Consider the following 24,465-nt stretch of genomic DNA (forward strand, 5'->3'; position numbering starts at 1 on the left):
GTCATATACTCTGTTTGAATAACATAGTCGAGTCTTACATGCTAGTATCAAACAAAGAAGATGGACCTCGTGAGCCCATTAGGATCCATCCTTGATCCTATTGCATGACCCGACAATATCAGAGACCTTGAATGAAAACATAAACATGTAAATGCATGTGACTGAAAAAATGGACCTGTGGTAAACATAGCTGATGTTGTGCACTCAGGAACAAGGAGCTCAAGACATTCCTTGGAAAGAATGATCTGACAGAGAGGCCTTGTTGCGTGTACAGTTAAATCACTGTTAAATCAAGTCTCCAGGGAATGAATGGGCTGGATGTCCATAACCACTAACAAGAGCTTTGATGCCTAATACACTGGAAGACACATAAATTTAGGTGTCATATTATAAAGCTGACTCAAACCCTAAGAGAATGTCTGGGAGTAGCAATATTTCCTTTGTTCTCTGGAAGATGAACATGAATTTAGACATTTTCATACTTATCTTGAAGTAACCCTTTCCTCAGTATTTTAAGTGATCAATTATGTTTTCTTTTATTATTGTAAAAGAAAGGATACAGCTCAAGATCTTCACTTTAGGAAACTTTGTTAGTCCTTTTCAGTCCTTGGATCTTTGTTTTTTCACAAAGTGAATTAAAGCTTTAGTTAGATCTCATTTGTTCATCAGTTTCTGTTGTCTTATCTAGATGAATACTTAGTATCAGTACATTCAAATGACTAATTGTCCTAAAGTATGCATTAATAACAATGTGGGTTTTTTTGCTGCACTTGCCATAAAAAGAGAGTTTATGTTCAGATAAGATTTTATATATTTTTCTCATTGTTCAGAACAAGAATAGCTATAAAATTCTTCTAGAGAGCTGAGGATCTTAGTGTTTGTATCCCAACAGATGTCAAGAAAAGCTCTCAACCAGAAATCTGAATTTCTATGGTAGTGAATGAGGCAGAGAATATTACATTAATATCCAGATATATGTTCCTCAGAACTACTGCAAAATTTGCTTCTGCAGTTCAAAAAATGCCTTGTAATAGTGTGTCAGGACGTAAATAATGCATAGCATAGATTATAGGATTCAAGCCTAGTCAAAGTATCCACAGGCACTTGCTATAAGATTTCCAAAACACTGCCTGCAAAATATGGCAAATATTGCAGAAACTATAAATTATTTAATGGAAGTGCAATTGGGAGTGTCCAGATTCAAACAGACAGTGTTATTCCCCAGTGGAGGTATCCTTCTATGTATTCAGGTGTGATCTGAATTTTAAGTGTCAGTCTCAGAGCTCCAAGTGACAAGATCATCCTTGGATCAAGCTCTTTAACTGAAGAGAGAGCTGTAAGATACATCACTTAAAACATGGGCTTTTTGACCTTTGTTAGGTTTCTATCCTCAATTCATTACAATGAAAATTGGAAAAAAATGCAGACTTTTTATTGTGATAAAATAAATTGCACAAAATATTCTTTCTGCATGCAGCACATCTTTAAAAGGAGTCAGACACCCAGTATACAGGTTTTCATGCCTAATTTTCCCATAAAATTACTTCGCTTTTTGTCAATTCCAGTCAACCCATCATAAATGTAGAAACATGATTTTGTTGACTTGGACAGGAATATAATCAGCTTATTGTAAGACCTTTATCAGAGAAGTAGTGGAGCCATTCTCTTAGAACTTCAGTTTGGAAAGTAGAGAAGGTATGTTTTGCAACTTCTTTTGCCATTTTCTTGGAAAAAGTTGGTTATATTGAATTGTGGGAGAAAGCAATTTGATATTTTGTAGCTCCTTACTCTACACTGCTAATCTGAACCCCTTGAACTAATGCACTGTCAATTCTAATGTTAATTTATTGGTAGGTAAATAAGGAGAAACATTCAATAAATTCTTCAATAAGGAGAAACCTAGTTCATGGGAAGGAGGCTATTTTGCGTTTAATGAAATTTAAGACCATAAAACACCTTAATTGCAAGTTTAGAATTAGCAATGTCAAAATGGTATTGACTATGCCTTGAAGATTTCACCCCCATATAGCAAAACTCTCATGAGATCACTTCCCTTAAGAGACCTTTCAGACGTAAGTAGAAATCTCATAGATATAACTGTTCACACTCAGACCCAGAAAATAAACCCATACATGTGATATTAAAGGTCAGAACATCAGATTTCACATTCTGGTAAAATCACCAGAATCAAAAGGACTCATTTCAGAAAAACAAAAATCCAAAGGAAGAAGTTTATTGTTGTGAAGATATTACAAAAAACATATATCAAAAATGCCTTACTCATTGATGATCATATCTGCAAAAAAAATATCTGCCATCACAGTAAACTCCTGTTTGACCAAAAAGTGACAATATGTGTTTTAAATCTGCTTATAAAACATAAAATACATTAGGAAGACTTTATTTCTTTCCTAAATCCATAATTTTTCCAGGAACAGTTATCAATATTTTGTTTTCTTTTTAACTCCAAAGACTAGAAGAACATAAATCATTTCCAAATGACCAGAAGTAACTCACAAAATTAAATATATTGGTGGGTAAATCACACATAGTACTTCTTCATGTTAATGGTACGAAGCAGTACCTTCAAATTGCTATTTAGAACTGGGAAGAGCTCATTTTTTATTACAATGCAGAAATTGAAGGGCTCAAAGTGTGCACTGTCATTTTACACATCTGAAATCAGTAGGAAAATATTAATCAAATCTTTTACACTTTGTGTGCTTGAAATTAAGGAGTAGACACTTCAGACATTAAAATATGTATTGAATTATGTCTTTAAATGAATTAATTTTGACTCATAGAGTTTATATTTAGCTTCCTCAGCTGATCCATTTTTCAGTGATATCTATAGTAATAAAATATGATAAAATATTTTTTATCAAACATGAAGGGCTTACTTAAAAATACATGACATTTTTTCTCAAAGAAATCTAAATCATGCTTTGTGGATGAATCAATTTGCAGTTACAGCAAAAAACATGTTTCACAAAAAGCTATAATTCAACAGTAGCACTTTCATTTTTAAAACTGCAATTCACCTTAATTTTATTCCCCTTATAATGCACTGTATGTGACGGTCTCCTTTGGTGTTAGATGCTTCAATGAAAGATTCTAGAAGGGCTAGAAAGGGTCATTGAAACAAATTCCTTACTCTTGCAAGCAGCATCATTATCTAATCCTTTAAGATACATCTTAAAAATAGTTAGGCTTTGGGTTTTTTCTCTTTCTTGTAATTTCCAGCTTAGTTTGTTTCGCATTTATTCATATTCTCTTTTTTTTTTTTTTGTCCAACACTGTCTTAGCATAAAATTGTTATTTCTTTTTACCTTTTTTTGTCTTCAGCAAACAAGAAAAATGCTTGTCACACTAAATGTTTTCCATTTTTATGGTCATCTTCACATGTACCTGCTCTCCACATGTACCTGCTAGAATTGAGTGGTTCAACCTGTACTCACCAGGTCCTCATACAGACCCAATACACTTCTCCATCCTTGCAATGCATCATTTGACACACCCAGCGCTGCATTTTCCTTTGCATGGCTGCAGATAGTGGTATTCTGTTATCAACCCAAGAATAATTCTGTCACTGTCTTCTTCTGCTGATGAGCCTTGGTGCTAAGAGTAGACCTTCTATTGTTAAGTTTAGGGTTTTTTTCAGTGAAATCTCATCTTTTTTTTTTCTAGTGTAATATTCCTTTAAATCACCTGACCTCTTCTTCCGTTCCAGTTTACTCTGAATAAGTGATATCTTTCAATTTCATGTCATCAGCAAATTTCACCTATTCACATTTTTGCATTGGAATTGTTGAAGATATTTAGCCATTACTAATTTCATTAATAATTTTTCTCTCTTTCAATATGTACGTTTCTGTTATCTGCTGTCCTTTATTTTATCTGTTAATTAGGAAAAAATTCTTGAAGAGTAAGTTACCTTAATTTCCTACTCTATTGCTCAAAAACAGATGGACAGATATTTTGGATACATGCATGCCATGTGTCATGTTTACCAATGGCTTTTTTTCTTGCCTGAGATCAATTAAAAAAAATACATTATGTTTTAAAGGAGAATTTATATAGTCAAAGCGGGACACCTAGAGCACAGAATTTATAATCTTTACATTTCATCTTTGTCATAACACTGCTTTAAAAGCCTGACATTCTTGCCAAGTGCTATCACAGACTCACAGAATGGTTGAGTTTGGAAGGGACCTCTGGAGCTCCTCTGGTGCAAGTGCCCTGCAAAACAAATTTCCCAGGACTGTGTCTGACCACACCCCTGGGAAGAAAAAATAAAATTCTCATGTTTAGATGAAATTTCACATGCTTTAATTTATTCTTTAGTGTGTCAGTGAGGTCTACTGAGAAGAGTCTGGCTTTGTCGTCTTCATTTCTTATTGTACTGAGGAGCCCAGAGGTGGGCACAATGCTCCAGATGTGGCCTCACAAGTGCTGGGTAGAGTGGTGTCCTGGGTTTGGCTGGGGCAGAGTCAATTTTCTTTTCAGTAGCTACTATGGGGCTGTGTTGTGAATTTGTGCTGGAAACAGTGTTGATGACACCAATGAGCAGGATGGGGATGCACAAGGAACTGGGAGGGGACACACCTGGGACAGGCGACCCCAGATGGCCAAAGGGATGTTCCAGGCCATGGTATCAGCTTCAACAATGAATTAAGGGGAAGGCTGGCCAGGGTTTGTTCAGGGCATCTGCTGGTGTTTTCTTTTGCATTGCTTTTATTTCTTGGAATTTATTTTTCTGTTTTTTTCATCGTCATCATCATCATCATCATCATCATCGGTAGTAGAAGTAGTAGTAGTAGTAGTAGTGTTATTATTACTATTATTATTATCATCATTGTATTGTATTTCAATTAATAAACTGTTCTCATCTCAACCAATGAGTTTTCTCACTTTTACCCTCCTTCATTTCCCCCCATCCTTCTGGGTTTTGGAGGGAAGTGAGCAACTGTGTGGTGCTCAGTTGCTGGATGCAATTAAACTGGGACAAGGAAAAGATCTGGCTCCTGCTCAACTTACTTTTCATCAGGGTCCTTCATAATTTGTCTTTAGTAGTTGCTGCTTACTACAGAAATACCCACTACACTATAATTGATAGTGGAATTTCTCTAGTAGAATAATTTTGAAGACTTGTACAATCCTCTGCAAGGTAAAACAGTAAGCAGTTCAAATAATTACAACATCACAATATTGGAAAGAGAGTGAAAGTTTGGCACTTGTGCAGACTGGTTGCGATTTTTTTCTCTTTTCTTTCAGTCCTTTTTAGTGTTAACTTGAAGCAAATGACTCTATCATGGAATCATAGAATCATTTAGATTGGAAAAGACCTCCAGATTGTCCAGATCAGCCTTTAACTGCTCACTACCTTGTCAACTAGACCATAACATTAATATCACATAGTGGTTTCTTGAACACCTCCAGGGATGGTGACTCTCTAAGAAGTAATTTCCAATGTTTAACAACCATTTCCATAAAGAAATTACTTCTAACATCCAACCTGAACCTACCCAGGTGCAGCTTGAGGCTATGTCCTCTTGCCCTATCACTAGTTATCTGGGAGAAGTGGACACCCCCCACTTATCTACAACCTCCTTTCAGTTTGTTTTACAAAGTGATAAGGTCTCCCCTGAGCCTCCTTTTCTTCAGGCCAAACAACCCCAACTCCCTCCAGCACTTCTCATATGAATTACCTCCTAGACTTTTCACCAGCCTCATTGCCTTCATTGCCCTTCTCTGGAGACTCTCCAGCACCCCAGTTTTTCTTCAGCTGCGGTGCTTAGACCTGGACACAGCACTCAAGGTGTCTCACCAGTGCTGAGTACAGGGAGACAATGACTGCCCTGGTCATGCTGGCCACACTGTTGCTGACACAGGCCAGGATGCCCATGGCCATCTTGCTCACCTAGGCACACACTGGCTCATGTTCAGTCATCTGTTGCCCAGCACCCCCTTGTCCTGTACCACTGGGGTTTGTTCCTTGAATCCTCATTGTTGTCTTGTTCCTCCTGGTGCCATCTTCTTCCCAGCCTACTTCTTCCAGAGACACCACATGGAAGCCTGTGTGCAGCAGATCTGAGCTCAATAGCAGTGCCAGGCACGAGGATATTTCCTTGTCAAACTCAGAAGTGCAAACGTTTTCTGCTTTGCTTAGTAGGTTGGAAATAAATACCATTAGGTCCTTGCAGTGTCACTTCTGGGTCTGACCTTCGGGCCTGGCCAGCCTGCAGTTTGCAGATCAAGGGAGCATCCCTGACATAACAGTTTGGCTGCACGGAACGTGTTGCCAACAGGCTTCATAGTGGGTTGCTGCCAGCACTTAGCATTCCCCATTGGAGCAGTTCACACCATTTCACACTGGATTTTGAGCTACCTTGCTACTCCAAGATGGACCAGCCACTGTCCCTGGGGAATCAGTAATCTTCTAATTATATAGTTGTCAGACTCTTAACAATTTGTTTCAGATCTGTGGGATGGGAGAATGACCCGTTATTTCTCTAACAACATTTTAAACCCTCATTCTATAAATACACAAAATAATTTCATCAAATACTGTATGGCATATAAGAGTCTAGCACAGGTTAGTTTTACACTTTTTTCTTTAAGTCCTTCTGTTCATTCCATTTGAGATGAGAGGTTTCAGCCTGTACTATGAGATAATGCAATTTCTCAATATGAGCATGATTAAACAAGTGCATTACTGCATATAGCAACCTACTGCCTTTAGCTGGCATGTTATACTATAATGCACATTACAGTATAACCCACATTATAGTATATATGCCCAAACTCTAAGATAAAAATCTTTGGTTTCAGCCTCAGTGAATATGCTTCAAGTTTGGAATAAGGCTAATTTGAAGCAAACACTTACTCATCAACTACCACTGAAGCAGGCAATATCTTGTCTTCACACTTCATCATAAGACTGATTGCCCAATACAAATTATCCGAGCCACCATGATAACAGACATGGCCAATGCCATCAATGAACAAGACTGATGCAGCAAGATGCAGCCAGAAGACCTTTTTGACAGAAAGGGAACACCTTCTTCATTGCAGAACATCCCTTTTCCCAGGCTCAATAAGGACCCACCTTGTTGTGTGTATCCATGCTCTCAATACACACACCAAAGTCAATGCACATTCTCCTACAGCAGTGGTGGAGGAGTAACACAGCTCAGTGCTATTCCACGGCCAGTCCCTCATGGGGATGGTCCATTTCTTCCCATAAGAATTGTAAGAGTGAAACCTCTGTTTCCTGCTCTGCTCCTTTATAAACGGCTTTATTCTCCCATGCTAGCATAGAGTCGCCATTTTCTCCTCTTGATCTTTTCCACATTATATCCTAGCACAAACAGGGCAAGTGTATTTATTTGGGCCACCTTCTGAGCATAAAACACGTGTTCTGATAATGCCAAAATAATGAGATAATTTATGAGGGCTGCACTGTTTCCTTTGAAGCCAAAACATCTCCAAAGCAGTTATTCCTTCTTGGGTTTGACAATGGGAGCACATTAATAAACAAAAATGAAGAGTAAAGCAGTGCAATAACGATTTGGAAACTTCAGCTAATAATTTATAGGTGATGCCTCCATGTCCTTGGACGTGATCATAAAATGAAATATTTTCATATATTATCCATAGTTGGAAAAAATACAAGAAATTGCCAACTGAAACTGAACTGAAAGCTTTTGAAGCAACAAAACACGACACCTCTTGCAATGAGTTTTTGACTGGAACATAGCCTTCCATTCCTGGATGCCCTAGCACTTATATTACCATTCACTCTTGCTGAGAAATACATGCTGTAGGGGATCTATTTATTATTGTCAATACTATTACAAAAGAGTCCAGCAAAATAATACTGCAAGACTGTGACAGGTCTATAATATTTGAATTATTCTTTCACTATAGGCTGTTTTTAAGTAAAAATTACTTGGATTTATGAAGATGTTTTTGAGATGTTTTTCCTGAAATTACTATTACTGAGCAACACACCTTCCATGGATTCTTGCCAATAAGGCTTAGAATTCTGTGGTTTCTAGGATTCTGCATTTTTAACTAACAATGCTAATTCTAAAAGGTAAATCTCTGAAAATATTGACAAAAATGAAAGAGTGTAATTTCTACTAAACCTAAAAGAAAAAAAGAACATGTTTTGCTTGGGGGGGGGGGGAAGTTACCACAAATATAGTTTATTTCATGTTTTGCATTTTGCTCTTTCCACAGTGAAATCAGATGAGTTGCAAACAATCAAGAAAGAATTAACTCAAATCAAAACAAAAATTGACTCCTTGTTAGGGAGACTGGAAAAGATTGAAAAGCAGCAAAAAGCTGAAGCAGGTAGGTAAAAGCCATTTTTAGTGGAATTAATTAAATTAGAACCTTGTTACTAGTCAAGCAAGACAGACCAAAGAGAATGGAAGTTTTCTGAAATTTTGATACTTAATGGAGGCCTGAAGCAAGGTAAATCAACTCTCAGGTAAAACTACTGGCAGAATAGATTAATATTCTTCACAGAACGTGCATCATCTTTTAAGAATCATCTTTAATGGTGTAGTAGGAAAAAATAATCTTTCTAGTTGCTCTGGAAACAAAACATCACTAAAAAACTGACTGAACAGAATTAAGCTAGACATTTTTGACCATGGGAATGCTTGTGCTAGGCACATTAAGTGTGAATAGATGGTGTATATCAAGAATTATTGCCTGGGCAATAAGCAGGAGGTAATAGTCACAGGATGAAGCAAGAAAAAAATTCTGTTTGATATAAGGAAAAGAGATGCACCTAAGCATCATGCACCAAAGTATAGTGAGTTGACCAGAGAGACCATACTGGTTCCACCCTTGGAAACATTCAAAACTCATTGGGCTCATGGACCTATGGACCTGTGCTAAAATTTGAGTTTGTCTCTGATTTGAAGGGGGATTGGACTTGGAGAGCCCAGAGATACTTTCCAACCTCAGTTATTGAGGGAAGTTTGGGCCTCTTTGTAAAGCTGGTTACAGCTCCAGTTTAGCTTTTTTCTGGCTTAAAAAGTTTTGGTTTTAGTCAAACCTTGGGAATGAAAAAATCCAATACTACTTCATAATTTAATGAAGTCAGTGCATAATTCATTTTGTTAGATGAATGATCTCACCGGGCAGCACTTTAAAGTCATTCTGAGAGATAAAGTTGCATTTTCACCACAGCATATATAAAAAACAAGCCCAGTTCTTATGCCTGTCTATGGTATTTTCTTTGCTATTTCCTTATAGATCACATATATATTTTTACAGGAGTTTTATATTAGTGAGTTGATTTTGTGAGAGTCAGCATGGACTCCTTATCTCATGAAAAACTCAATTTTTTTTTCACCCCTCCATTCTGTGATAAAACCTTTTTCTGAATTTTGTGTGAAATGTGTGAAAGAAATTCTGCCTCAGAACCCACAACTGCCTGGCTGTCTGGACAGTAGTCAGTTACATGAAGCTAAAAGCCCATCAGGACACATAAAGAGAATTCCATCAAGACTGTCTAAAACATTACTGGGAATTAGAGGTTGAGGGTTATAAACCTGACACAGTCAAAAAAGGAATTTAGATATGGATGTCTCCTGTTCCCAAGTACTTTTTAAAAAAATATTGTTTGAAAAACAACCTACCTTTTCTTTACAATCATTTTCTAAGTTGACAGACAAGAACCAGTCCCCCAGATGTTACAGTTTATCTCACAAAGTTGAGGGCTTTTTTCAAGTCTAAGGTAAACCATTAGTAGAGATTGTGATTATCTCTTTCAGATCTGTGCAAATAGGTATTCATTAGGTTCTATTTTGTACTTTATGCAAGTTAGATAAAAGTTGGTATAATTGGTGAAGACATAATTGCAAGGCACTCCATGGAATCACTTGTGCACTGAAATATTCTTGATTGTGCTACCTTGGGGAGTTTTTATAAAAAATCCATTACTATGCAAAACAATCTGCAGATCATTGTACTTTGATATTCAATTTTCACTTTTGCTAAAGAACTATAGTGGTCTCATTTAAATAGAAATCAGGTCAAAAAGAAAAATTATTTGTATTGAATCACGGTCTTTTGGCTTCTGAAGACATGCAATGAATATCCTCAGATGTAAAAAAATGTTTTCAAAACATTGATGTTTTAAAACATCAGGTGCAGAACCTATCCCTCATATTCTTTGCCTCTCATTGGAGGGTGTGAGGAAAAAAACACCTCAAAGATACCAGTAAGAATGGAACCCCATTTAAGTTTCCTGAGCAGATGAAGAGGGTTATGCAGTCTGGATTATAAGTCTGAAGATCCAAAAAGATTTGTGTAAGCTACATCAGTAGCTGAACTCTTTCATTTAGAGTGTCAGATGGGAGATGATGAGGTGATTTTGTTCCTTCTCTATGGTTGGCAATGTTATTTATTATTTTCCTCTGCCAGAAGGTGTGGCCTCACTAAGACTGGGATCAGAGAGAGGATCTGTATCTCATTTGCACAAAGCAAAAATCAAGCCTTCATCTTGGTCTTTTGGTTTTCTAAGTTTGATTCGCTCTCCTGAAGAATATTTAATTTTTAATCCTAAAAGTTGATACATCTGGAGGAATGTGATGTTACAGGCTGGACAAGCTCAGTGCGTATATCGGTTACTGCTCTACAGCTGCATGAAAACTCTCATTGCAGTAAAAGCTGATGATCTGACTTTTTCTATTATCAACCCCTAACCTTTCCCATAGGGGTAATGTAGAAAATAGTATTTGCTGTACATAGGAAAACTGTAGAAATAGCTCCTTTATTTGCAAAAATCTGAACCAAGAAGCTGGGAATAAGCTGTTCTGACATGCAAAAAAAAAAAATTTAGAGACTAATCTTCCTGTGATATTATAGGTTAGGCTTTAATTAGGCTCAAAGTTAGGTACTTGAGTTTAGTTTCTCAGAAGAGCCCAGAAGAGATGAGTACTGAGACGATATTTTAGCCTTCTCTGAAGAACCCAGTCTATGTTCTCATTAAGACAATTAGGTAAGTGACCTAACTTTTTAGCAGCTGCATCTTAGATGGTTTCCCATTTAAATGTATTGTCTATGAATTCAGCAACCTTGTTTTTAAAAGCCTTAACCAAAACTGATTCATTGTTCATTGCCAGAGCTGAGTGACCTTAGAAATGGCTTAAGACAGGAAGTAGTAGGGCCAGACATAGAAGGCATAGATTATTCAATCTATATTTCCTTGTGCGTAAGGCAAATAACACAATCGCTTTTAACTAGCCTGGCATTGTATGGAGCACCTTACCAATAGAAGATAAGGCTCCATGGGGTGAATCTTCTGCTAATATATATGACTAGAGTACTGTCGGAGCAGCTGTCTAAGATGACTTTGTATTCTTTAAATCTAAGAACCTTTCTGAAGACATTAGGTGACTGAGGGAGGAAAACTTAATTTTTCTGTTTCTCCAGTAAGAGAAGTTGAAAATGAGGGACTAAAGACAAATGAAGGCTAAAGAGATGAATGTAAATGGCAAAATAAATGTGCAAAGTCAAAAGGTAAAACAAATGTCTTGGTTTAAGACTATGGAACAGAAAAATGCCATCCGATTTGAATAGTATGTGTAGCTGGTAATAACTTATGATTAAAAAAAAATAGAGCTTCAAAAATATAGAGCTTCAAGGCAACACTTAATTCATTGGTTGTCCAACAACATAGGTAATGAACTACTAGTGTTACAGAGCAGTCAGTCTTACAAAGGAGAAATATTTTGTTCTAGAAATTCTGTCATTGATCACCCTCAGACTGAAAAGACATTACTTTTCTAGCTGCATGCAACCAATTCTCTGGCCTGATTCACTCTGAGTACATAAAGTGTTTCATATAAGTTCCTGACATGCATAGAAATAAGACTCTGATCCCTCCAAACATTCTTCTAGCCAGTCTCCGTCATTCTTCCATCAATCTTTCTCTGGATTTCTGCTGATGGGATGAAGTTCTTCAGCATATCCAGGAGTTTACCAATACTTAGTCACAACAACGCAGCTACCTTCATGAATTTAACCAGAATAGATTCTTCAGGCCTCCATGGAAATGGCCTTTCTTTTACCACTTTGCAGAAAATATAGGAAGCCAATATTTGGTTGATTGGAGGGGAACATTCTCCAGTTATTTCAGCACATTATACTAGTGATGAGTAACAGATACTTTACTCCATAAAAATATGTTTACCTGTCTAAAAGTATTTGTTGATTACCTGTATGACTGTTAAGACATATTCACAGTCAATTAATACAAATTCTTACTCATTTATTGGAAATTAATAGCCTTCTGCTTCTCAGAGCGTAGATATTTATGTACTTCTCATTGGCTGCTCATGAATAAACATCTGGTGACTGTGCCAATTGAATTCCAAGGCAAAGTCAAGTACAGAAAATCAAAAAGCTGGATCCCCTGGCAAATCAAGCCTTCATCCACTGCATGGCATAGATGGGGTAGATGATCATATTGATATTGTGATTTATTTATGCACTAATTTTTGAAAGAAAAGTTTTCAATCATATTTGCCTGGTAGATATTACCACAGAGAATTTTACAAATCTAGCACATCTGGAGATGGAAGCTTAGGTTTCTTCTGCAGAGCACTTTCCTTTGCCACCAATAGGAAAGGTTACTGAATCTCCATAGAGTATGTTTTCCTTACAGAAGCCCAAAAGAAACAAATGGAAGATAATGCTGATTTGATTCAAGAGGAATGCATATCAGAGAATGCAGATAACTCTACGGAAGAGCCAATTGAAGGAGGGCCAGATGCAGATGGGGATGGAGAAGATATGACTGATGGGATAGAGGAGGATTTTGATGAGGATGGCAGCAATGAGCTGGTAAGGAATAATCATGACCTGTCTGTCTATATGGTTCCTACAAGTAACCACAGAGAACCAACAGTCTGGATTAAGATAAGCTCAGAGCAGCACTGTGATGTTCTGTAACTAGTGCCCAGACCTATACTACTCATACAATATAATATCAATTAAGCATAGGAACCTCTAAGCATAGGAGAAATAAAAAAAAATATATTTTACTACATTTGGTAATTTTAGAAAGGAAATAAAATGCAGTTTAAATTGGTTTACATTTATTATTTTACACATGTAAAAGTATAAAGTGCTACTTTTTTTCTTTTTTTTTAACTGCTGCTTTTCAAAATTAAATAAGATTCTAAAATGGTGAACTTTTTCATTATTAAACACGTGCTTTCCATGGTCCTGAGTCTCCATGGGTATACTCTGTGGGCTGTATTGGCAGATACAGGTTTTTTAATGAAAGGATTTTTCCTTGAGAAATGTTTGGGTCATCCGCTGCACCTTTCATGAAATAAAAGCATTTCATTTAGCACCATTACGATGCTAAACTCCTAAGTTCTTCTAGAGCAACATTAAGAAATATTTGGAAAGTGAGATTTATACCTTTCTATGCATTCATAATAAGAATGGAACAGTCACAGTGGTTTAGCCTCTATAGCACTCTCCCTTCCATTCTGATTTTCTTATTTTGCTTTGAGCTGAAAGAACTTTTGTTGCTCATTGTCATTGCTTGCATTTAAAAATGTAATGTAATGTATGTACAGTAAAAATCTTTTAGTGAAGCAGCAGAAGTCAGTTAGCAAGGAGAATCAAGTCTGGAGTAATGGGGCATATGTATAACCAGCGGTCTGTGCTGCTTACTGCAAAAGCAATTCACACCTACTTGTAATTTTTTCAGGTTTGTGTCCTGTTAGCCAGCCCAAGATTTGAATTTCTATATCCTGAGTAGCATTATTCCTGGGAGAAGCTACTAAAACCTGAATTCCCTCATTTTTTCACATGCAATGGAGAACAGAGGACATTATCCCTTTTTCTTAAAGAGACAGGTTCTCCTCTTCAGATATAAGGGATGTCTGTAAAAAACTACCACTCTGAATTTGTAGGGAGTTGAAATTTTGTAATTGATAAATACTTGTAAATATAAACTCCCACCATGTCCAATACCGGACCAACTGAAGTGATTTTAGCAATAGGGATTTATTGCTAAAATAGACCAGAGTTTAACAAGAATGGTGGGTTTTGCACTAATTAGGGATCATACTCCCCATTACAGACAACTAAGTGGGGATGTTAACATACAGTGCATTAGACTCTGATTGCTCAGTGCCGTCATTTTACCTTGTGGATTTGACATACTTAGCATATATCCACACTATATGACACAAAAAGTAGAAGAATTTTTTCATCTATCAAAGGCCTCAGCAGGAAAGGCTCTATAAAGCAAGCAGCACAGGAAGAACTCATTAGCAGTGAAAGTCTGGAACTGGCACAGACACATTTGCACACTGCTGCTTCCAAGTTAAAAGGCCTTTCCAAGATTCATGTTATGGAATCAGTTGAAGCGCAGTGAGGTGCAGACACAGCTCCAAAGACAGCTCAGAGGTCTGACACACACATCTATGGCAGGGTGGGGAACCAACTCCAGTTTCTCTGCCTGTCATCACTAAGTGCATGAGTGCTGGGAGGAGGCAGCTCTCTGCATGTGGAGAGTGGTGTCCTCTGCATTGCATCCTGGCATTAGTGGCATCCCCCCATCCCAGCATGAAGGTAGCAAGCAAAGGCCAAGGAAGAGGACTTCTGTGCATCCACTCAGTCAGGTGCAGCCTAGTGCAATGCCAGGGCAGTGGAGCCAGGCAGCTTCATGACTTCCACCTTCCCAAAGGCTGAGACCCTCTAGGTGAGAAGCTGGCAGTACTGTAGACTTTAAAACTTACAACTAAGATTGTCACTGATGTAAAATCCCTGTCCCTTTCATCCTCCCTTGCCATTTCCATCAAATTTTGGAAGAGGCTACTTCACCTTAGTTTTCCTGCCTTCTGCGATGTGATAATAACACTTTCCTTCTTTTGCAAAGCCCAGGGAGATTAGTGAATGCAAAGTTGCAATGGATAGGATAAAGGATTTCTCAGCAAAGGATTGCTTCAAGGAAATCTCAGGGTGTTTTCCACAGAAAGGCAATTATAAATTGCCTTTCTGTGGAAAACACCCATGACCTGAGATTTCTATAAATTATGTATATTTCCTCTACAGTTTTTACCCAAAGAGTCAGCAGTATCAGCCTGTAGTTATGATATGGAAATGGTAGTTTTTGATGCATATTGTTATTTCAACTGTTTTATACTGACATATATTTATGTAGATATAGGCCAATTCCTTTAAGATTTAGTTCCTACTCCAATCATTGATAGCTCTGTAAAGGGAAAGACAGTAACAATACTACCAAATATACAGTGAATACCCCGTAGAAATACTTGGCAATTCAGTCTGCTTCTACCTATCCTGTGTCCTCTTATCTAAAATTGCCCTCTGTCTTTTGAAAAGTAAAGTAGATATATAAGATTGTTATAAAGCAAGTCCTAAGAGATGTTGGTATTCTGTTTTATAAAAGCTAAATTGTTTAGGAAAGAAAGCTGACTAAGAGTAAATATGTAATTTTGGAATGGAGACAGTTACAAATCTTTTGAGAAAAAAAAGAAAGGTTAAGAATTAAACACATTAAGTGTGACAACAGTAAGAAAAAACTTTCCATGTAAGAAAAACATTACTATTTTGTGTAAAATAGTAACATTGGACTTGGAATTAAAAAAAAAATTCTCCAAAAGGCTTTTTTAAAATTAACTTTATAATGTTTTCCAAATATAGAGCTAAAGGAATTTAAAACAATGATTAAGAAAATATTTTCTCTCACCATTAAGACCAGAGGAAATAGAAAAAATATTTAAATGGGCAAAGCTAATGCCCTGAAGTAATTTCAGCAGGAAAATTTAATTGGGACTCCACTAGTATGAAAAATATTAATAGAGGGAAACAGGGAAATTACTTAAATTTATATATTAACCTTTAGTGAGTTCTTCAGATTTATCTGTAAATCTTCTGCCTGGTCATTTTCCAAAACCTGCTGCATGTTTGCAGAACAGAATTCTGTTCTCCTAATGCTGTCAATAAAGGGAGGTATTCAAAAGGTCACAACCACTGCCAGAGTCTAGGTGCTGCCACAATGGAGCCTCTGAATCCATATATGTTGGTCTCCATGTTTGCAGCAGAGGACTCAAAAATACATTTCTTTCTTTATTTCTGATTCTAACTTAAAAGGAAGTGACTGTGCAGGATGTATGCTGGGGGTTTAGGTGGTAGGATCAGTTCACTAAATTCACACTGTCTATTTGAAGTAACAGGTTACTGCACATTAACTGAGTGATGGCAGCTGTCCTCATGCCTGCTTTCAGCCTAGATCAACTGTAAAGAAAGACACAGTCTGAGTTAAGTCAGGCATGGATTTAAGAACCCTTCAATTGTCTGCCCGGCTGCACACACAAAACAATACCACACTCAACAGCTGCACACCTTCTTCCTCCACCATATAGAAGAGGATGTTGTTAACCTTGCATTGTAATTTTCAATGACTAAAGACATGCCCACAAACAGTCATTATGGCTCAGCTAAAGTGTGGGAAATTTTAACACAGCACTAACTTGATTGCCCATCTGAACTCCAATTCAAGACAGGATGCATTTAAGGCACCTGCTGCAGTCATCAAATACCACCTCTTGAGAAATCTTTTTTGTACTATTTGCCCAAAAGTGTCTCTCAGTAAATGTCTCCAGAGTTTCAGACATTCTGGGTTGAAGGATCTCCTTAGAAAAATTCCGGAAGAATTTTGCTGCATTTCTATACTGAAGAGTTCCTTAAAAGGTGATCTCAGAAACATGATCCATCTATGTTAGAATATGTTAAAGAGTTGGCTTCAACTTGCTCAGGGAAGTGCACCATAAGCATTCATCCACAGGCTCTCACACAGCCTCTCACTCCTGCCTATACAAGGGCCTGCATACTTTGTCGTTTTATATATATATATATATATATATAAAATAGTCACTGGTTTATTATGTAGCTCGTGAGCTTACTTTACAATTCATGTCATTTAACTGACCATCAGAGGTAGTGAGAGGGATTGAAAACTTCAGATCTATTTCCTTTGCTCCTTTTAGGTAAAAAACCAGGTAGTTTGTTATCCTGGGTTTGTCTGGACCCATAATTCAGACTTTCATTCCATTCCTAATATTGAACAGTTTCTAGTAGCAGTGAACTTAAAATTCCTATGTTCCTTCCTAGTGCATTCCTTTTAATTTAAACTGTCCCTCAACAATGTTGTGACGAAGACAACACACCCATCCCATTTTATGGAAAATGGGCTCTCCTGAAGAAAGATCTTTATGTTTACTTAATTAAGTTCACACAAAAATCACAAACAGGTCACAAATTACCCAAACACAAATCTCCAGTGATATTAGGCAGGTCTTGTGTGTCTGCAATGGCTTTAAATTGTAAGTAGTGGGAAGGAAAACAAATAACCATTTCTTACCCCTGTGGCTGTACACGGGGGAACAGAAAAGTGACCTTTGCAACCCAGTCCAACCCGTTACAATATTTGAGCAGCAGCTTGTCCTCAGTCCCTCAATAACAAGTCCCTTCTTAATATAAATAGCATTAATATTGTGCAGCCTGGCTGAAAGATTGAAGGAAGAACATTTCTGAATTAGCATGCTTGGTGTTTCCCTAATTATGCTGATTTAGCACATGGACAACCCAGTGCAGACCCTGAATATTTCATATATCTTCTCTAAACTTGTTTCAAAGGGTGTTGATCGGTCATTGAGGAAGCACTGATCAAGTCATTGCAGCCCCCTTGTAAATAAAAGAGGTAGCTACAAGTTACTTCACTGAAAGCCTGAAGTATTACAGATTTGGGGAAAAAAAACACAAAACAATTTTAGCCAATGGTTAATAAAATACCAACAAAATAATTAACTGTAATGAATTATAGACAAGCACTCATATATGTATTACATTGCCTGAGAATAATGGTTCCTATCAAACTGTCAGCCTTTCATAGTAAATAACTATAATAGTAATAGCATGGTAGTGGTCCAGTAGTTGAGCATTCAGTACAGCAAACTTTTTTTCTAGTAGAGAATGTGATGCAAATACAGTAGATTTATGGTGTCATAACTCAGATCCAACACTGGTTAGTGCTTGGTTGGAATTTGAAGGATATATTCACAATCACAGCATTGTTTTTATGCTGGTGTAGCTGTGCTAAAAGTAATGAAGCCAGACAAGCATTATTAGATGGGAGTTCCACAATAATGAGTCAACTTTAATGAGATGTCTTAAGAGGCATTTTTATTAAATTATTTTAGAACCAAAGATACAGAGACTATAAAAGGCCCAGTTCCGGTTACAATGTAGATTTACAGCAGTCATTTCAACAACAGTTATAGTTCCCTTTCTATTAAGTATATTTCAGTTGTATTTACCTCTCAAGGGTATTTTATTTCTTACTCTTGTCCTTTTCTCCACCTCCACACTACATGTTTTCAGTGTATCAAATTTGTTTCTAACATCTGATAAAGAATAATGTTTCAAATATTAATACCAGAAACTGCCACGGACATAAAACTCGGGATATTCCTCTTGTTGCACTGATTTTCATTATGCAAAAGTAACACCATTATGATATAATAATAGCTATATTTCTTGTAGAAATTGATGCCATTATCATTTAAATCAATGAAACCAACTAGTGCTGTGGCTAAAGCTCATCAAAAACATTTCCCTCTTGTCACAAATGGGTGATTTAGATTGCTTACAGGTACACTATTAAAGCTATTAGCAAAAGTAGTTTTAATCTGATGTTGTAGAAGAGTAACTAGCCAAGGTTCAGTGGCAAGGTTCACTTGTAGTACTGTATAGCACAGTCATTTGAAATGATTCAAAACCACCAAAGCACAAATCATAGTTACCATACTAAAAGGTTTTGTATAATACAGTCACTTCCCAAACATCTGCCATTGGTAAATGGTCTGTCTGCTTCAAGCAACCTTGAGAGGCATCCCAGCTCAAGGGGAAACCACCACCCAGCAACCAGGCTGCTCAGCTGGGACAGTTCAAAGAAGGCCCATTTAGGCTGTCAGATTTGTGGAATATAGTGGCTGTATTGTAATCAAATTACATGCAATGGGAAAGGATTGTAGGAGACTCCTGCACCCCCAACTTTCTTTGTTCCTTGATAAGTGAGACTTTGAAAAGCTACCTGCTGTTCATGTGTTAATTGCATGATGGGTGTTCCAACATCAACCAGCCAATGCTCCCTGGGCCACTCCCTGCTTTTGTGGGTCTTCAGAGAACAGATTGCATCTAGAGGAGTTCTTGGCTGTCTGGGCTATGGCTCAGGCCTTTACCTCTTTCAGAGTCTGAACCAAATTACCACTAGTTTGGTAAAAGGATTGATTGTATGCATCACACCCCTCCTATAAGTAGCTAAAGTGAAATTAATAGCAAATCTGTGTGAAACTTTGAAACTTTCTCTACTTTAATTATTTTGTATTGAATTCAACAACTGAAAATACTCAGCAGAAAGTAAAATAAAATCTAAAGAAGAACTAAAATTTGTCTGATTAATTTCATCTAGTTTAAACCCAGTTTCAAGTAGCAAGATTAATCAAATATGTGACTGTGTGATAGTACTGATAGTACTCAATTTATCATTGTAATTAGACAAGATTTTTCATTGTCCATTTAGATGCCTGCTTTTTCAGTCCATAGCACAGGACAGACAAGACTGACTCTTCTATTATCAGCCAAATTAAGCTGATTAGACTTGTCGAAAAGTTCAGTAGCTATTCTAACAACTTGTAGCTTTCTGAATGCATTGTACAGGACTACTGAGAAAATAAAGAACAAACCTTATAATTAATAGCAATGGCTGAAGCCGAGTAGTGCCAGAAATCTTATTCAGCTTACTTTAAAAATCACTAAGACCATGCAAAATTTTGTCTTTTCTATTGAGTTTACCATTCATTGAAATCTTGTATTCAGTGTCGGGGAAACATGATGCTCTTCATCCCTAAGACAAATGAGTAGGTAAAAGATTGTGTTCACTTGATAAATATCAGAGATGTTTGTACTTGAGCAACTTAAGAAAGTCATTAGGGGCACCGTACCCGACAGATACTAATTCCTTGTACCTTCCAAAGCTGCAGTAAATCTAATAACCTGTGACTGAAAAAATTGAGAAAGTAATAAAAGCATGCAATGAAATAAAAAATTGTAAGAAACTTCCTGACATGCCCTTTTGTTATATTTAATATGTGCAGTAGCAGAGTAGAGGTGTTTGCTGTTCACTCAGTGTTACATGAGTCATTGGAAGGACCTTGCCATTGCCCCTCCTCCCCATTTTTCCTAGCAGTCAATTTATCAGAGGAAGATTTCCTAAGTGGTGTTCAGTGTTTTAACTGGTTTATGACTGACTACATAATGTTTTTCTCATTATTATTTAAATCCTATCCAGTACATATCACATGGGAACCTGCAGAAAATGCAGGCAATGTTATAATGCATTTTGTGTCTCTTTATACTAGATTTTCCTGTCTGTAATTGCATTTTGGTAAAACAAATAAGTAAACTAATTTTATTGAATTCAGATCTATTCCTCTGAATCAGCTCTAAATCATTTAGTTCTCAGTTAAAAAATCCTCAAAACTTAAAATCATGAAACTTTTAAAACATTGTAATGCAAATAATATACTTAATTTACAGACATTAGAATCTTATGGATTTGATGAAAAGGAGCTTAAAAAATAATGGTTTTTCTCTCATTTTTAAGGAAAGTATGTGGGATCAGGAATTTTGGGTTCTGTTCTCAGCTTTGACACTGACCCCATGTGGTAGGCAATGTGTCTCAGAAGATTGAATGTGCAGGTAGAATTAGCATCTCTTTCTGAGGTCAGACCAACAGGTGCCTTTCTTTGACATGTAAGAAAGGAGCATTTCCAACCATTTAAACTTATAAAAATTAAATGCTTTCCAGTAAAGAAAGATATCTGTGGAACAGGCAATATATTCTTCAATGAATTTTTTACTTTTTTCGTTGCACTGTGCCATCTGTCTTGGTCTGCCTGAAGTCTCAATCATTTAATAAAATAGTCATGGTGCTTGATAATTTTGAGACAGCAAATATTTAATTTTAATGGCTCAGGTTCCATCAAAAACACCTGTTTTGCCTCCAACTTCAAAACAAAACAAAACCACACACCAATCAGTGAATTTAATCAGAGGCAAACAATGCTGTCAGAGCAGGCCAAAAATTCTCTTAGACTTGTAAACAAAATACTTGCCTAAATGAGATGAACTCTTCTCTAATATAATGTAATTGACTTTAATATTCAGTATTAGTAGCCTCATTATTTTTATTTAGTCTAAGTAGATCCAAATTAGCTCCACAGATTTTGCTGGCCCAAAATTTATGAGCATAGAGTCAACCTCTGAGCGAAGTGCAGAAACAAGGACAGCCAAACACCTACCTCTTAGAAGCAAACCTGGATTCCTTTACAGGTGAGGACGATGATGACTTCTAAAAAATATCACAGGCTTTTTGCTGTACCTTATGGCTGAAAATGAAACATCAGAAATTACAGTAGTAACACAACACTTTAAATAAGAAGACTGATTTTAGTTTCCACCCATGAATATTTTTGCCAGTCTAATTTCAACAAATTCTGGTGGAGCAGCCCTTCTTTTACTTACCTGTACTTGGGCTGATTCCAGTAAAATCTGGGTGATTTGCTGAAGGTGCTGCACAGGGTTTTGCTCACCCGTCACTTACAACCAACCATCCCCACCTGTGCATAGGGGAAATAAGTATCAGAACAGTAACCTAGTATAGAAACCAAAGCAGCAGTATGAGGTCTGTTGGGAAAGTGGTGGATGAGAAGGGGGACACTGATGTTTTCTAGGCATTCACTGGGACAGAGATCCTCTGGAAAAACTCGAGACAGCCATCGGGTCTGTGCTATGGATTTGAGTCTATCAGCTTAATCATCAAATTCTAAGATTTAACTGAAATTGAGCAATTGTCATGCATCACACATTTTTCCTGGTGTGTCAGTCTTTGAAAATAAATAGCTTTAGTTCCCCTAAAAACCACTCATTTCACAGGCTTTATCGGTAACCTTGAGCATCAAAAATGCTGAATGGAAAACCCTCAAAGGAAACATTTTTCTGTTGAAATCCATCACTCAAGTAAAGAGGTGCAGACATTGAAAAGCGAAAATATTGTTATTTTTCCATACTAACAGGCAAAATTGTAATTTTTTTTTTTCATTACAAATTGCAGAGCCACTACAGCTAGTGACTCAATTATTCCAAAAGGTCTCAATTTTTTTAGGAAATATAAATGTGTATGAAGTAGATTTTCTGCATGATTAATATCAAAACATGAAAGGCAGATTGAATTTATCCATACATAGGCATTTACACACCTCAGAAAAGGGAAGTTATTTAGAAGGTGATAGAACTGTAATTGCCATTTTAACAAAAAAAAAGGCAATCAGTGAGAATAAGACAAGCTCAGTCTGCCAAAATGAAGATTTGGAAGTTAATCAAATACCAACTTATCCAGTTTGTCATGCTGCTATGTGTGTCTGAAGTTTCCAAATTGTTGCTGCTATTGATATCTAAAATTACACTACAGTTCTATAGTCTTTCAAAAGAAGCAAAGTGTTTTCCAGACCAAATAAATAAAGAATGAAAAGGCTAAATTCTTCTCTGCTTCCTCTTTGCAGGGCTATAATAATCCTTTCTCAGCTATTATGAGATTCTGCGCCATTTGCAGACCACAATTTGACCCCAAGTCCAACATCTTGCTTTCTTTTTTTTTAATTAATATCTCTTGAAATCCTCATAAAACCAAAATTTTATGCACTACTGTGCACTGTGCATTCAAATAGGCATTAGGCAGGAAAATAAAAATAAAAAACCTGTTTTAAATAGGACCATCTTTTATTGCCATTTCCACCGGCATCACGCTGCCACAGCAAGACCTTCACAGATGACAGTTTTAAGCATATAACTCTACATCCTGTATATTCAATTGACTGTCTTAATTCATTATTCTGTCACCATTTAAATATTCATTTTGCATTGTTTGTCTCATTCCACTCCTGCTTCCTATGGTTTACTCTGGGCTTTCCCAGTATCTCTGTCTATGATATATGCTTCCAACATCTTCTTCCAGCACTCTCTCCTTCCCATTTCTTTTCAATTTTTTATGCCACTCCACCTGGTTGTTCAGTTGAGTAAAACTTCTGCCTCCAAGTACCCGAAAAGTCTCCAGTTGATTAGCCAGAACACTCCTCATCTCAACGCATTGAAATTTATTCCTGTCATTGCCAACCATTATTTTGCCTGGAATGGATGCCCTTTGGTTTTTGATACTTGTCTAAGCTCTAATTTGGAAATAGTGAGAAAGTTTATTAGATGCTTTCTGCATAATTACTTTAAGGCAATTCTTCCTGTAAGCTCCTACTTAAATTTATTTTAAAAACACACTTCTTAAAACGTAGACATATTAGACATTAGACATTAAAAACACGTAGCTTAAAATGTAGATGTAGACAATGCATCCTTGACATTAGTAGGACAGGAACTTTTGCCATGACCATTAATACTAATTGGACCACCTAATCTCATACTAGAGAATTCCTACTCCTCACATTAAGTAGAGATTAATTCAGTAGGAATTTTAGTCTACAGCTTTTTTACACCACCCTGTAACTTAAAAGCATCCCCTCTGTAGCATTCAGGATGATAAAGTAGAGTTCTTATCATGAATCATGATAGGACCCAGTTGGACTTGCTTCTCATGGAGTAGGCACCGTCCCAAGAAACAGAAAACACCCAAGGTTCTCCAATGAGAGCCACACCCCTGGGAATTTGCTATGAATAGCCACTCATATGCAGGGATAAACAAAGGTGTAATATTTTTTTCTCTACTTTATTTGGCACTAGATCCCAATAAGGTGTTGTGTGTCCCTCAAGGCATATAGGTTTGGGCTGAGGGAACTCTGTGGACAGCATAAGGGAGTGATGCATTACTGTATTTGGATTGGCTTTATCAGCCAAGAGAGAACAGGAATGGGAGTTTGGTGGGAACAGTTTCACCATGGTGTAGCAAATGTGGTAATTCTGGTAAAGATCTGCTAAAATTCTGGTAAAGACTTCAGGGCAATGAGTTCTGCTCTGAGCCACCTCCCCACCATCCAACCTCTTCCACATCTGCTTGGAGATCCTGGCCTACCCCACACTCTGCAGAAGATCCACTCTGAAGGATCCACGCCTCCAGCTTCAGATCCTTCCCACTGTCACCAAAAACTGTGCTACTAGTCCCTAAGTCTTTTCCTACTGCTATAAAGGACCTTGCAGAGGAAGATTTTGCTGCAAAAGCAGTCTAACAGGAGAAAAACACACAGCCTAAATAAAGTGGAAAGATCCACTTCTTTCCTTCATGGCCCCACTCAAGGTCTCAAATGACCATGGTGACACTATTCCCAAAGT

At 37.0% G+C, this 24,465-nt stretch overlaps 1 protein-coding gene across 5 annotated transcripts in view; it reads left to right on the forward strand.

Moving 5' to 3' along the window:
* The window catches only part of RALYL (RALY RNA binding protein like), a 373,569-nt gene that overhangs the window by 341,238 nt on the left and 7,866 nt on the right, over positions 1 to 24,465 (forward strand). For 4 of the 5 annotated variants that reach the window (XM_036400827.2, XM_036400819.2, XM_036400844.2 and 1 more), the window contains 2 exons: positions 8,245 to 8,358; positions 12,692 to 12,870. In XM_036400827.2, coding sequence (XP_036256720.1) covers positions 8,245 to 8,358; positions 12,692 to 12,870 — 293 coding nt within the window. The remainder of the gene's footprint in view (positions 1 to 8,244; positions 8,359 to 12,691; positions 12,871 to 24,465) is intronic. The other variant, XM_036400853.2, reaches the window with a different exon arrangement.

Source organism: Molothrus ater, chromosome 1 (assembly GCF_012460135.2).
Source record: "Molothrus ater isolate BHLD 08-10-18 breed brown headed cowbird chromosome 1, BPBGC_Mater_1.1, whole genome shotgun sequence".
Taxonomy (NCBI): domain Eukaryota; kingdom Metazoa; phylum Chordata; class Aves; order Passeriformes; family Icteridae; genus Molothrus; species Molothrus ater.